Raw genomic sequence first — 14,623 nt, forward strand, 5'->3', positions numbered from 1 at the left:
CGACTCATTGTAAAAGAACTATGAATTCTTAAAAGAATGTCATACCCACTGAAGACAGCCAAAAGAAAGATGAATGTTTCAAAGTTTGAATCAAGTTTCTGGCTGAATGTACGACTAAATGAGAAGGGTTTGAATGAGGCTGAATAACGTCTTGAAAGGAGAAAAATTTGAAAATTTGCCATTCATCTTAATGGAACTGAAATTAGGAAAAAAGTGAAATATCTCTGAAAGTAGCAGTGAAAAGGTCATGGAAAGTCATAGCTCCATGGTCCTAAATAAGATAAATGTTTTCAAGTTTGATTGGTTTGAAGCGGTTGAATTTTGTGGAAGTTTTAGCAGTTTGAAAAAAAAAAAAAACAGACGGAAGAAAAAGAAAGTATAAAGAATTTGGACGCAGAAGAATGCTGCAAATGCCTTTCTGCATTGACAACAATAAACTATCACATGGTTCACATTATTTCCAAGACTGGTCGGCTTCTCAGGACTTTGAAGATGATCACCTGATGAACCAGCCTATGCCCAACGGCTCTCAACCCCAATGAGTTCTTGTGATTAATTATAATGAAGATGATGTTAAGAAATGCAGGTCAGGAAAAAACCTGACTTCTTCCAGGCCTTACTCTTAAAAGCTCTGGTTTGATGAATGAATGACGACATTATGGAAAGAATCAGAAAAAATTAGGGTTTGATATGAGGAACTGGATATCATCAGCATAAAGTGTGTCCTCAGTGAAGTGTGTCAGTCTCTGCTGAAGCTTCCAGCTGCAGCTGTCAGTTCAGTTTCTGTTCAGTTTGACTGAGGGAGGTTTTTGTACAACACTTTTTCACTGTGTGAACACCCACTGACTGTTGATGTCGTGACGACTCTGACAGTAGTAAACTGCTGCATCTTCAGTCTGGACTCCACTGATGGTCAGAGCAAAGTTAGATCCAGATCCACTGCCTGAAAAATGACTTGATATCCCTGAGTGTCGAGTGCTGGCAAATCTAATAAGCAGTTTAGGACTTTCTCCATCCTTCTGTTGGTACCAGTGTACAATTTGATGGTTATTCCAAACAAGAACATTCTGACTGACCCTACATGAGATAGTGATGGTTCCTCCTGGATTGGAGCTGACTGCTGCAGGCTGAGTCACTGTGACCTGTCCTCTGGACTCTGAGGATACAGAGACAAAAACAGAAAGCAGAGTCAGGCTTTTGTGGGCTTCATTTCAGAGGGACGGATGTTGATAGAGGAGAGGACTTTGATTCTCTGGACTTTACCTGTAAAGCAGCAGCAGAGGAGAGTCCAGATGAGGAAGCAGCTCACAGTCATGCTTTGATGATGAAGAGGAGGAGGAGGAGGAGGAGGATTTGTCTGTCTAGTGTTGTGATGAAGGACAGCTGTCAGTCATCCAGTGTTCAACTCTCAGGACTATAAACTCTCCCAGAGCACTGGAGCATGCTGCTGCTGATGCAAACTCTCTCTATGGAAATGATTCATGTCAGTGGATCAGTGGGTGTACGGTTAGAAACCTTTTAGTGACTGATGGAAGTTTTAGTTTTGAAAACCATTTACCCCATCACACAAGAACACAGACTGAGGAGAAACTAATGAAATGCTTTATTGTAACAGAAGGAGGTGTGTTGTGACCTCCTGCTCTCCTAACGAGCTCTCACTCAGCTCACCTGTCCTCAGTGCTCCCAGCTGCTGCTCCTCAGCCTGGGGAGTCTATAAGAGGAGGCTCTTTCCCTCAGTTAGTGTGTGACACCAGAGGTCCAACACCTTCAGTTGGTTTCTCTTGGTTTGTGATGAGTGTTTGGAAGTTTGTGTGTGTGTGTTGAGGGAATGAGGGTATTTACAGATTTGAGAGAGTTGATCTCTAAGGAGATTTTCTTTTTGCACAGTTGTTATCCTCCCACTAAACTTTAGTTTGAGGCCTTTTCCATTAGTTTGTCTCCATTTTCAGTAGATTTAGTCGTTAGCTCTTGAGAGTTATACCCCTGCTCCACATTTTAGAGCCATTTTTGGCCTTGTTTTTTTTTCTTTTTTTTTGGTTTCAAGGTGCAGATTTTCTTTTGTTAGTTTCCTGTCTGTGACCCCTGTCCTTCACGTCACGAGACTTGTTGAAACGTAAAACCAACGAATGTTCAAAGCCTCCGTCAGCATCACATGGACTGCTGCTGCTAACTGTACTGACTGTGTTGAAGTAGATCTGACTCTTTTTGCTGTAAAACATCGTCCTCACCATTTCTCAGCACCTCTTGGATTGTGAGCAGCCGTTCATTGCCTCAGGAGTAAACTGCTCTCACATTCCCATCCATGAGTTTTTAACCAAGCAGTTCAGTTTATGCACAACACCAACCAGACGCTTTTCTATAAATCACATTAAAGTTTGTCTCTACTGTTTACATGGAAATGTTCATGTGTTCAGAGGATTTCACTTTCTGCATTTCTCTGTTTTTACTTCATCTGTAGTTTGACCATGAGTCAGAGGACCATTGGAGTTCATCACTTTGGGTCGACTGGCTGTTTCCAAATGTGTGTTTGACTCTAATGCTGCCGACTACCACCATAATAATGAGACAATCGCAGCAATGGAGCCCTGACTTCTTCCAGACCTTACTCTGAAAAACTCTGATGAATGAATGGAGACATAATGGAGAGAATCATAGGGAATGAGGGTTTGATATAAGGAACTGAATAAAATCAGCATAAAGTGTGTCCTCAGTGAAGTGTGTCAGTCTCTGCTGAAGCTTCCAGCTGCAGCTGTCAGTTCAGTTTCTGTTCAGTCTGACTGAGGGAGGTTTTTGTACGACACTTTTTCACTGTGTGCGAGGCCATTGACCGTTGTTGTCATGAGCACCCTGACAGTGGTAAACTGCTGCATCTTCAATCTGGACTCCACTGATGGTCAGAGCAAAGTTAGATCCAGATCCACTGCCTGAAAAACGACTTGATATCCCTGATAGTCTACTGCTTACAAACTTGATGAGTGGTTTAGGAATTTCTCCATCCTTCTGTTGATACCAAGCAAGGTAGTGGCCATTGCTGTCATAATACACATTTGGACTGGTCCTACATGAGATGGTGACGGTCTCTCCTGGATTGGAGCTGACTGCTGCAGGCTGAGTCACTGTGACCTGTCCTCTGGACTCTGAGGATACAGAGACAAAAACAGAAAGCAGAGTCAGGCTTTTGTGGGCTTCATTTCAGAGGGACGGATGTTGATAGAGGAGAGGACTTTGATTCTCTGGACTTTACCTGTGAAGCAGCAGCAGAGGAGAGTCCAGATGAGGACGCAGCTCACAGTCATGCTTTGATGATGAAGACGAGGAGGAGGAGGAGGAGGATGAGGAGGATCTGTCTGTCAGGGACTTTACTCTGACTTCAAGAGTGTTTCTTTTTGTCTTTTAAAATTTTCTCTACTTGTTTTCTGTAGTATAATAAAACTCAACAATCTTTGTATTCTGACAAATGACACACACACACACACACACACACACACACACACACACACACACACACACACACACACACACACAAATCATGATGTCAAAGTTTTGGCTTGGGTTTTTGTGCACTTTAAAGCAATTATTAATCACGATTGGCTCTGACCTTTGACCTTTGACCTCTGTCCTCATGTGCATTCCTGCTCTACCCCAGCACCACCCTGACATGCAGCTTCTACTTCCTGTTATGATCAAAGTGGCAGATTAGGAATAAAGAGATCATCCTGGAGGATAAAAAGCTTCAGAGTTGTTTCACAAACCGTCCTGGGCCAGACCCCATGAATTAGCGCGCTAGTTAAACGGAGACAGTTTGATTGGGGTATCGTATGAGGGGAGGCCGAGGGCCCGCCTGGGGGCAGACTGGCCGCTGGCCTGTGAACTATTCCGATCTGGATTCCTCTCCTGACATTTAACCTGATACGCTTCATTATCGCTATGTGTCTCTTCAAGTACGCCAGCTGGTTGTGTAACAGTCAACGGGGCTTTATGTGTGTTTGTGTTGCCAGAAACTCAGTGAGAAGGTGGATGAGGGAAGAGGAGACACGAGGATGGATCACTGATGGATAATCATTTTAAAGGAAAACTTAGAAAACAAAATCTGACTGAAAAAGGAAATAAAGCTCTAGATTAAGGCAGCTGTATTCTTCGTGTATGCAGAAGTAAACACCGTTTCCAATGAGTTTGACTCTCAGCGTGTTACAGTTCAGTTTTTATCAGGCTTAATGCAGCAATATGAGCCTGAAATCAACAGATACCGTTTTTATTTAAACAAGCAGCCAGAGTAAAAACTGAAGCTTTTTTCCACCAGAGATACATGGAGGGGTGGAGTAATAACAAGAAACATGAGACGTCCTGTCCAATGCATCATGATATGACCATATGACAAGACACCACGCAAAAATCAGTGCAGTATGATACAAAAAAAGTCCATGTGACATTTGATAAGGTGATGTTTAATGACAGAACAGGACACAACACTATACAATGGGACCATAGACTATGAAATATATGAATGTAGCGTCTGTGATGTCATCCATTTCTTTCTGATTTAGAGTTTGGAGTCTGTCATTTGAGGGAAATTGCCAAAATTAACTTTACTTTGCTTGTTTATTAATTAATTATGGTAATAATGTATTATTATTATTATTATTATTATTATTGTTATTATTATTATTATTATTATTTTCCTTTTTTCAATTTTTCATTATTATTTTATTTTATTTTTCAAACTATTTTTTATAACCATTTGTCCTGAATAAACAACACACAAAATATCTTAATTGTTGGATTCTCAAGTGTCCCATTGTACCTAACAGCACCTTGTGACAGCTGAAACTTTGGTATGATGATGTCATGATCCGTGTCAACCTGGCGGTTTGCGCCTGTTATAAAGCTATTTAAAAAAAAATAAACAGAACTTTGAGGCTTTTTCTCTACTTGTGTGCGTCTGGCTTTTGTTTGATAATAGTTTCCTGTTCTAAACAAATGTAAGAGTTATTGAAAAGTGAATAAAAGTTTGAAAATATATTTTGAAAGTTGACATTTCTTTATATATCTTGAAACGTTGACCACAAGCAGATGCTGTTTAGGGGGGTTTGGCAGAGCTAAGTTAGGGAGCTCCGGTCTTGGAAGACAGCCACAGGGTGCCCACCTGTCAATCAAAGCAGCTACGCCCTTATATGGGCAAAACTTGTTGAAAGATGTGAAATAAATTGAAATGAGCCATTCAGACCCAAACGTGCTGTAAACATGTTCATTAAAACTCTTAAACTCACTTTTTTTTTTGGCTTGGAGTGTTTGTGGTTTCTGGTGTTTCTGCAGCCAGCCTCTAGTGGACGCTCAAAGAACTGCAGTTTTAACATTTCTGCATCAGTTTTATGTTTTTAGACCAAGGGTTGTGTCTTGGATACAATAAAACAAACAATATAATGTCTTTGATAATAAATTTGTGAAAATCATGGATCATTTCTGTCGCTTACTAAATCTATTTCTTCCAAACCAAAGTGCAGCAAAGATCAAACCAACACCATCACACTGATGTGTCCATTAAACTGTTCACTGCTGCTTTCCAGCGCCTGACTTCTCTGGAGCTGTGATTTCTTCTGTCGTTGGAGCTCCAGAGAGGCGCGTGAACACGTTCTGGAGCGCTGTCTGAATGTGAAGAAGGCAAACGGATCTCCTGTAACGGGAATGAGACGCTGTTTGACTGAGGCCCCCTCTCTTCTCCAGGCAGCTGCTCTGAATGCTTCTCATCACAAACCAGAGAAAACATTTACCGTCCATTTATTTTATGAAGTGCTGATGTATGTGAAAGTGATGCTAAGCTAAGATTAGACTGAGTGACCTCCAGGAGAGGGTGAGCTCACTCCTCTGTCTCTATGTCAGACCCAAAACAGAGACCAGACTGTGAGAGCGACCGACTTCTGTGAAACTCTTCTGCATTTTGCAGCTTTTAGATAAAATAGAAATAGATATCTTTCGTTTCCTCCACGTATGTTTTTAATAACTTTATTTATGATTTTTCTTTTAACAATATAAAAAAAAACAAGAGACAGAAAGGAAAAATAAATTAGAACAAACAAAAAAAAAAGTATGCACCCTACCATACACAGTACAACAATTAAAAAAGTGGGATGACAGTTCAGTCCTAATGTCCAAGATTAGATGACGGTCCAAGTCCAAAGTCTGCAATATTGATTCCAAGAAGGGAAGACCTTGTCTTGGGAACATGGAGCGAGGATGAAAAGTCCTGCTCACCATTATTGGCACCCCTTCATTTTTTGCATAGTCTCTACAATATCTTCAGAAATAAATGGAAGCTTACCAAAGTTATATCATCAGGATCTTTCAGTTAGAGGTCCAAATTGATTTAACAAAGGAAGTTGTTATTTTAACTCACTTATTGTAAATTCAAAGAAGAAACACAAAACACAGCATATATACTTGGTTGCACACCCGTTGGCAGTGATGACAGCTTCCAAACGTTTCTTGTAGCCATCTCTAAGCTTCTTGCACTTCTCAGCTGGTATTTTCTCACACTCTTTCTTTGCAATTTGCTCAAGCTCTTGAATGTTTGCAGGTTTCTTTTCCCCAATGGCAGATTTCAGCTCATACCAAAGACTTTCAATCAGACTGAGAACAGGACTCATTGCTGGCCATTTTAAAATAGCCCATATTTTCCTCACCAACCATTCCTGTGTGCTTTTGGATGTGTGCTTGGAGTTTTTGTCTTGCTGGAGGACCCATGACCTTCGACTCAAACCAAGTTTTCTAACACTGGGTGGGACATCTCGCTCTGAAACGTCTTGATAATTTTCTGATTTCATGATTCCTGTGATATGATCAAGGCTTCCTACCGGTCTACAGAACTTTTTCCCAGAAGGATGGTGGTTTGTCCAGGTACTCCTTGGCAAAGATTAGTCGTTCCTTCTTGTGTCTTTGCCTCAGGAATGGTGTCTTCCTTGGCCTTCGCCCATGGAGCCCTGTTTGGTTTAATGTGCAGCGTATGCTACTTGTTGAAACCATGACCCCAGACTGTTACAGGTTGGCCTTCACGTCTCTGAATGTTTGACGTGATGTTTTTTCAACCATTCGCACCAACCTTCAAAGACTTTTGTCATCAGTTTTTCTCTTTTCTCCACGTCCAGGGAGGGTCTTGACGGCTCCATGCTCGTGAAGCTTCTTAACCACATTACGCACTTTTGAAACAGGGATATCGATGTCTTTGGAGATGGCCTTATACCCTTTGGAGGCTTTGTGTTTGTGAATAATCACACTCCTGACGTCCTCAGACAGCTCCTTTGTCTTCACCATTGTGACAAAGGAACAGGAGATGACAGGTGGCTTTTTACAAGTCATCATTCATTGGTTAATTCATGTCACATGGGCACAGACACAAATCTCCTCTAAGTACAAGCAAGAAACCATGTTATTTAGCCAGGCTTTAAAAAAAGGAGTAGCTGACTTCTTCTCACTTAGAACAGCTCTTTTTGCTGTAACCAGGCCAAACTTCAAGGCTTGTTGTAGAGCAGAAGGAAAGGTCAAAAAATTATCAGAACAGCCCAAAATAAAAACAAGTCAGCTGGAGGATAAAGGGTTTTATCTAGATGACATTTCCTTAATGCACGTTTTTGCATTTCTTGCGTGTAGCAGCAACATCTGTGGCTCAGATGCTTTAAAACTTTAAACTATGAAATATCTCTACAGAGGACAAACTCCATGGCTTTGGTAACACAGACTTTTCTTTGTGCTGTTTCTTTGTGAAAGAAAAACAAAGCTCTCAAAAGTCAGACATGTATGAGATATCTGACAGACTCATGAAATAATCTTATTTTATAAAGAAGACAGTCTTCAAGAGGATCCTGAGTATAAGATCTTAAGTTTGTGATTTCAGTTGTCTGGTGTTTATGACAGAGACAGGATGAGTTTGAGTTTTATGTTGAGCCTTTAAATCTGATCCCTCTCCTCCCTGATCATGATAGATGGAAAAGAAAACAAATCATGATGGAAGGACAGGTATCAAGTACAGAAAAAGTCCTGAATTTCCCTTTAATATATGTTTGGCTGTGACACAGATCCTGAAAAATCAATCATACTGACATGTGTGATGGTGTTTTGGTGCCGGGCTGAGCTGCTCAGTGTCACTTACAGATCACGAAGCGTTCCAGATCAACAGGGGGTGGAAATGATACACACATAAACACATTAATACACAGTCTGGAGTCCAGGTCCAGGACAGGAAGGGCTCAGGGAAAGTGGTGAGACCTGATCCTGAACAGGTTATCTCCTCCATCTCTGTGGATCTGTCAGACTGTCTGTGTGCAGAAATAAAAGCTGCTTCCTCTTCTTCTTCCTCTGCTTTTTATTCACTGGTGGGACCTCAGCCATGCACCTCACAGTGGAAAAATATTTAAATCCTTCACTTTTATAAGAAAATCACTTAAAAATCTGAGAGACCAGTTTCTGGAGTCTTTAAAGTCCTTTTTTCAAACTACAGATTTATGACCACAGTTTACTGAAATAAAACGAACTCCAAACATCAGACTTTCTTTAAAAAGACCCTCTTCATGATTCTATACTCTGTATGTTTTGTGTAGTTTTCCTTGTTGAGCTTTGTTTTCAACTGATTTACAGTTTTTCTTGCCAGTTCTGTGAACATGTAAAAGTAAGATCCTGACAGATCTACTCTGTGTGTGTGTGTCCTCAGTGAAGTGTGTCAGTCTCTGCTGAAGCTTCCAGCTGCAGCTGTCAGTTCAGTTTCTGTTCAGTCTGACTGAGGGAGGTTTTTGTACGACGCTTTTTCACTGTGTAAACACGCGCTGATTGTTGATGAAGTGAGCGCTCTGACAGTAGTAAACTGCTGCATCTTCAGTCTGGACTCCACTGATGGTCAGAGCAAAGATTAATCCGGATCTACTGCCTGAAAAACGATCTGGGGTCCCTGATTGTCGATTGCTTATAAAGAACATAAATGGTTTAAGACTTTCCCCATCTTTCTTTCGGTACCAGTGCAGGTCGTGGTTATTAAAAACATCCTGACTGGTCCTACATGAGATGGTGACGGTCTCTCCTGGATTGGAGCTGACTGCTGCAGGCTGAGTCACTGTGACCTGTCCTCTGGACTCTGAGGATACAGAGACAAAAACAGAAAGCAGAGTCAGGCTTTTGTGGGCTTCATTTCAGAGGGACAGATGTTGATAGAGGAGAGGACTTTGATTCTCTGGACTTTACCTGTGAAGCAGCAGCAGAGGAGAGTCCAGATGAGGACGCAGCTCACAGTCATGCTTTGATGATGAAGACGAGGAGGAGGAGGAGGAGGAGAAGGAGGAGGATTTGTCTGTCTTGTGTTGTGATGAAGGACAGCTGTCAGTCATCCAGTGTTCAACTCTCAGGACTATAAACTCTCCCAGAGCACTGGAGCATGCTGCTGCTGATGCAAACTCTCTCTATGGAAATGCTCTGACTGAGTCCTGCTGTTTTTTCTTTTAAGTTACTGATGTTATATTTGAACTACCCCTTTAAGGTAACGATCATCAAACCTAACATATTTGTTTATAAGATCATGTAGTTTTGCTTTAACAAAATTTGAGGAAATGCCGAAAGCTGCATGAAGCATTGTGAAGCTTCAGACAAGTTCAGTCTTTTTCAAATCTGAGTCAAATGTTTCTTCTGCTCTAACTTTACTTTAAGGGAGTCCACAGGTTAGAATATGTTTAATCTGCATTCATTGATATTTAATGTGATACATTCTAAGATTACTACATAAACAAGGTTTCATAAAAAGAGCATTGTAGTTTATTTAAAACATGGTGGAAAACTTCATTTCTTCCAGTTGCTGAAATTAAACATTGAAACTCATAAAGTGTAAAGATTCAGTCCACACGGGGGGAAATGTGGGACTTGGCTCCTGCCCACACCGCCAAAAGAACCAAAGCTGCATAAAGTCTACTGAACATCTTAATGATTATTATTCTCTGTAAACTTGTAAACTGAGGAACTTCACAGGCTCAAAGAGACAGAGTCATGAAACTTTATGTGTGCATCAGATAAGAAGTGAAATGTTAAATGAGTTGGGAGATTTGAATCACTCTCACCTGAAAGAAAAGGTCTTCATCACTTTGATGACATGTGCACAGGAAGTTAAGAATTTGGGAAACAGAAAATTAACCCTGATACAAGTTTTCAAGTATCCTTTAAATGCCATCCCCTCTGAGGGGTCTGGTCAGATCACCTGAAAATCTTTTTCCTGGTCAAAGAGAGACCAGCCCAAACACACCGTACTTAATGAGGCTCCAGCCCTGAACACATGTAAGTGGTTATTTTATATCAAAGTGTGTGTCCTAAGTGAAGTGTGTCAGTCTCTGCTGAAGCTTCCAGCTGCAGCTGTCAGTTCAGTTTCTGTTCAGTCTGACTGAGGGAGGTTTTTGTACGACGCTTTTTCACTGTGTGAACACCCACTGACTGTTGATGAGATGCTGACTCTGACAGTAGTAAACTGCTGCATCTTCAGTCTGGACTCCACTGATGGTCAGAGCAAAGTTAGATCCAGATCCACTGCCTGAAAAACGACTTGATATCCCTGGTTCTCGAGTGCTAGTGTGCCTGATTAGCAGTTTAGGAGTTTCTCCATCCTGCTGTTGAAACCAGTCCAATTCATAGTTGTTGTTATAAAAATTAACACCCTGAGTGACCACACATGAAATGATGACAGTTCCTCCTGGATTGGAGCTGACTGCTGCAGGCTGAGTCACTGTGACCTGTCCTCTGGACTCTGAGGATACAGAGACAAAAACAGAAAGCAGAGTCAGGCTTTTGTGGGCTTCATTTCAGAGGGACGGATGTTGATAGAGGAGAGGACTTTGATTCTCTGGACTTTACCTGTGAAGCAGCAGCAGAGGAGAGTCCAGATGAGGACGCAGCTCACAGTCATGCTTTGATGATGAAGACCAGGAGGAGGAGGAGGAGGATTTGTCTGTCTTGTGTTGTGATGAAGGACAGCTGTCAGTCATCCAGTGTTCAACTCTCAGGACTATAAACTCTCCCAGAGCACTGGAGCATGCTGCTGCTGATGCAAACTCTCTCTATGGAAATGATTCATGTCAGTGGATCAGTGGGTGTACAGTCAGAAACCTTTTAGTGACTGATGGAAGTTTTAGTTTCTTAAACCATTTACCTCATCACACAAGAACACACACTGAGGAGAAACTAATGAAATGCTTTTTTGTTACAGAAGGAGGTGTTTTGTGACCTCCTGCTCTCCTAACAAGCTCTCACTTAGCTCACCTGTCCTCAGTGCTCCCAGCTGCTGCTCCTCAGCCTGAGGAGTCTATAAGAGGAGGCTCTTTCCCTCAGTTAGTGTGTGACACCAGAGATCCAACACCTTCAGTTGGTTTCTCTTGGTTTGTGATGAGTGTTTTGAAGTTTGAGTGTGTTTGTTGAGGGAATGAGGATATTTATTAGAGAAATGTGAGGGTCGATCTTTAAGGAGATTTTCTTTTTGCACAGTTGTTATCCTCCCACCAAGCGACTTCACTTTTGTTTGAGGCCTTTTTCCTTTAGTTCGTCGACTCTTTTAGTAGATTTAGTGGTTGGCTGTGGAGAGTTAAACCTCCACTCCACATTTTAGACCAAAAGTTCTTGTTTTTGTTTTGTCTTAAGGTGCAGATATTCTTTTGTTAGTTTCCTGTCTGTGACCCCTGTCCTTCACATCACCAGACTTGTTGATACGTAACACCAGCAAATGTTCAAAGCCTCCGTCAGGATCCAAGGATTGCTGCTGCTAACTGTACTGGCATGGAAATGTTCATGTGTTCAGAGGATTTCACTTTCTGCACTTCTCTGTTTTTACTTCATCTGTAGTTTGACCATGAGTCAGAGGACCAATGGAGTTCATCACTTTGGGTCGACTGGCTGTTTCCAAATGTGTGTTTGGCTCTAGTGCTGCCGACTACCACCATAATAATGAGACAATCACAGCAATGGAGCCCTGACTTCTTCCAGACCTTACTCTGAAAAGCTCTGCTTTGATGAATGAATGGAGACATTATTGAGAGAATCAGAGGAAATGAGGGTTTGATATGAGGAACTGGATATCATCAGCATAAAGTGTGTCCTCAGTGAAGTGTGTCAGTCTCTGCTGAAGCTTCCAGCTGCAGCTGTCAGTTCAGTTTCTGTTCAGTCTGACTGAGGGAGGTTTTTGTACGACACTTTTTCACTGTGTGAACAACCACTGACTGTTGATGTTATGTTCACTCTGACAGTAGTAAACTGCTGCATCTTCAGTCTGGACTCCACTGATGGTCAGAGCAAAGTTAGATCCAGATCCACTGCCTGAAAAACGACTTGATATCCCTGATAGTCGAGTGCTAGTATGCCTAATCAGCAGTTTGGGAGTTTCTCCATCCTTCTGTTGGTACCAGAATAAGTAGTGGCCCCAGCTACTGTGATAATAAACATCCTGACTGACCCTACATGAGATGGTGACAGTCTCTCCTGGATTGGAGCTGACTGCTGCAGGCTGAGTCACTGTGACCTGTCCTCTGGACTCTGAGGATACAGAGACAAAAACAGAAAGCAGAGTCAGGCTTTTGTGGGCTTCATTTCAGAGGGACGGATGTTGATAGAGGAGAGGACTTTGATTCTCTGGACTTTACCTGTGAAGCAGCAGCAGAGGAGAGTCCAGATGAGGACGCAGCTCACAGTCATGCTTTGATGATGAAGACGAGGAGGAGGAGAATTTGTCTGTCTTGTGTTGTGATGAAGGACAGCTGTCAGTCATCCAGTGTTCAACTCTCAGGACTATAAACTCTCCCAGAGCACTGGAGCATGCTGCTGCTGATGCAAACTCTCTCTATGGAAATGATTCATGTAAGTGGATCAGTGAACACCTTTTAAAGATGAAGACGTTTTCACTGAGACTGCTCTGATTCAGGAGATTAATCACATCCTCTTGCACTCTGACAGTGGAAGAGTTTTAGTTGTAGGACTTTTGGACCTCAGTGCTGCTTTTGAGTCAGTCCACCATGATTACCAACTGGAGAACTGGGTGGGACTTTCTGGTACGGGACTCATGTGGTCTTAATGGAACCAAACAACAAAGACTACTTTGTGTCTATGGGTAACTCCATCCTTGGGCCTCTTCCGAGCTCTTCTAATAGGGTGTAGGGATGTGTCTTGTGCAGCATGCTAGAGAGACGCTGTATGGAGAGATGCATGTGATCCCCTTCCCTTAGTTCCTGCCACTGGCCAACCCAACTTCGGTAAAGGAAGCCAAGGGCGTAAATCTTCTGAGGTCAGTTCATAGCCTCTCCCTCACCAAGACTCCTACTGTGTGTCCCCGTGGCCACACATGGTAACTGGGTACCAGTAGGTCCCAGGCCAAACAATAGGGGATCTTGGAGCAGCAGTGGGCCCCAGAGGCATGCCGCTCAGGCCCATCATTACCTGCGCTATGGGTAAATAACATGGGTAGATGGGGCTCATAACCTTGGATGGAAACCCATCTAGTAGAAGGACACTCTGAAACAAAACTGGGACTGCGAGTAGTTGCGCCCCACAGTCCACTATCAGCATTGTAAAGCCAATCATGGAGAACACAGTCAGATGATCAAGTCAAAAACCACTGACTAGAGCAGAAACCTGCGGGATCATGGACTCAGACCTGGATTTAAAAATCACATGACACACGTTTTGTGGCATTTTCTTTGGATTAAAACCCGGACAGGTTCCCAGAATTATCAACCCCGACCATGCCTATTCTTGGTACCTCTCTGTTGGAGTGCCAGACATACCAATCTGACCCCAGAAGGTGGAGCTAGATACACTTCAGTCTGTTGATTGGTCTAAAAAATTGTCATTTTCAGTGTGACAGCAATAATAAAGAACAACACATAACCCTGCCACGTTTAAATCACACTATAATGTAGCTGACGCGGCTGTTGACATGTGCTGACACACCACTTATCAAGAGGGGCACGGTACTGATCCAACCCAACCAAATTGTACTGATCCATACTGGACGACTTGGTGGGAAAGGATTTTAAAGACTGTGGAGGATCACAAAGTAATGTCTAAAACAAGTGTGTGTGTCCTCAGTGAAGTGTGTCAGTCTCTGCTGAAGCTTCCAGCTGCAGCTGTCAGTTCAGTTTCTGTTCAGTCTGACTGAGGGAGGTTTTTGTACGACACTTTTCCACTGTGTGAACACCCACTGACTGTTAATGCTATGGAGACTCTGACAGTAGTAAACTGCTGCATCTTCAGTCTGGACTCCACTGATGGTCAGAGCAAAGTTTGATCCAGATCCACTGCCTGAAAAATGACTTGATACTCCTGAAAGTCGAGTGCTGGTATGATAAATAAGCGGTTTAGGAGTTTCTCCATCCTTTTGTCGGTGCCAGGTTATATGGTTATTACCATGAACATTCTGGCTGGTCCTACATGAGACGGTGACGGTTCCTCCTGGATTGGAGCTGACTGCTGCAGGCTGAGTCACTGTGACCTGTCCTCTGGACTCTGAGGATACAGAGACAAAAACAGAAAGCAGAGTCAGGCTTTTGTGGGCTTCATTTCAGAGGGACGGATGTTGATAGAGGAGAGGACTTTGATTCTCTGGACTTTACCTGTGAAGCAGCAG

General features: G+C 42.5%; 2 gene segments (V, D, J or C); one reads left to right on the top strand and one right to left on the bottom strand.

The window, feature by feature from the left end:
* Positions 1 to 3,296, bottom strand: part of LOC141802779 (Ig kappa chain V-III region MOPC 63-like) — a 29,722-nt gene extending 26,426 nt beyond the window's left edge. Inside the window, 2 exon segments of the V gene segment in view lie at positions 2,847 to 3,137; positions 3,245 to 3,296. Of these exon segments, the coding sequence occupies positions 2,847 to 3,137; positions 3,245 to 3,296 (343 nt within the window).
* Positions 1 to 14,623, top strand: part of LOC141802778 (Ig kappa chain V-III region MOPC 63-like) — a 35,046-nt gene that overhangs the window by 13,151 nt on the left and 7,272 nt on the right.

This window comes from Halichoeres trimaculatus, unplaced genomic scaffold (assembly GCF_033239565.1).
Source record: "Halichoeres trimaculatus isolate MK-OKI-2021-1 unplaced genomic scaffold, fHalTri1.1 fHalTri1_scaffold_14, whole genome shotgun sequence".
Lineage (NCBI taxonomy): Eukaryota > Metazoa > Chordata > Actinopteri > Labriformes > Labridae > Halichoeres > Halichoeres trimaculatus.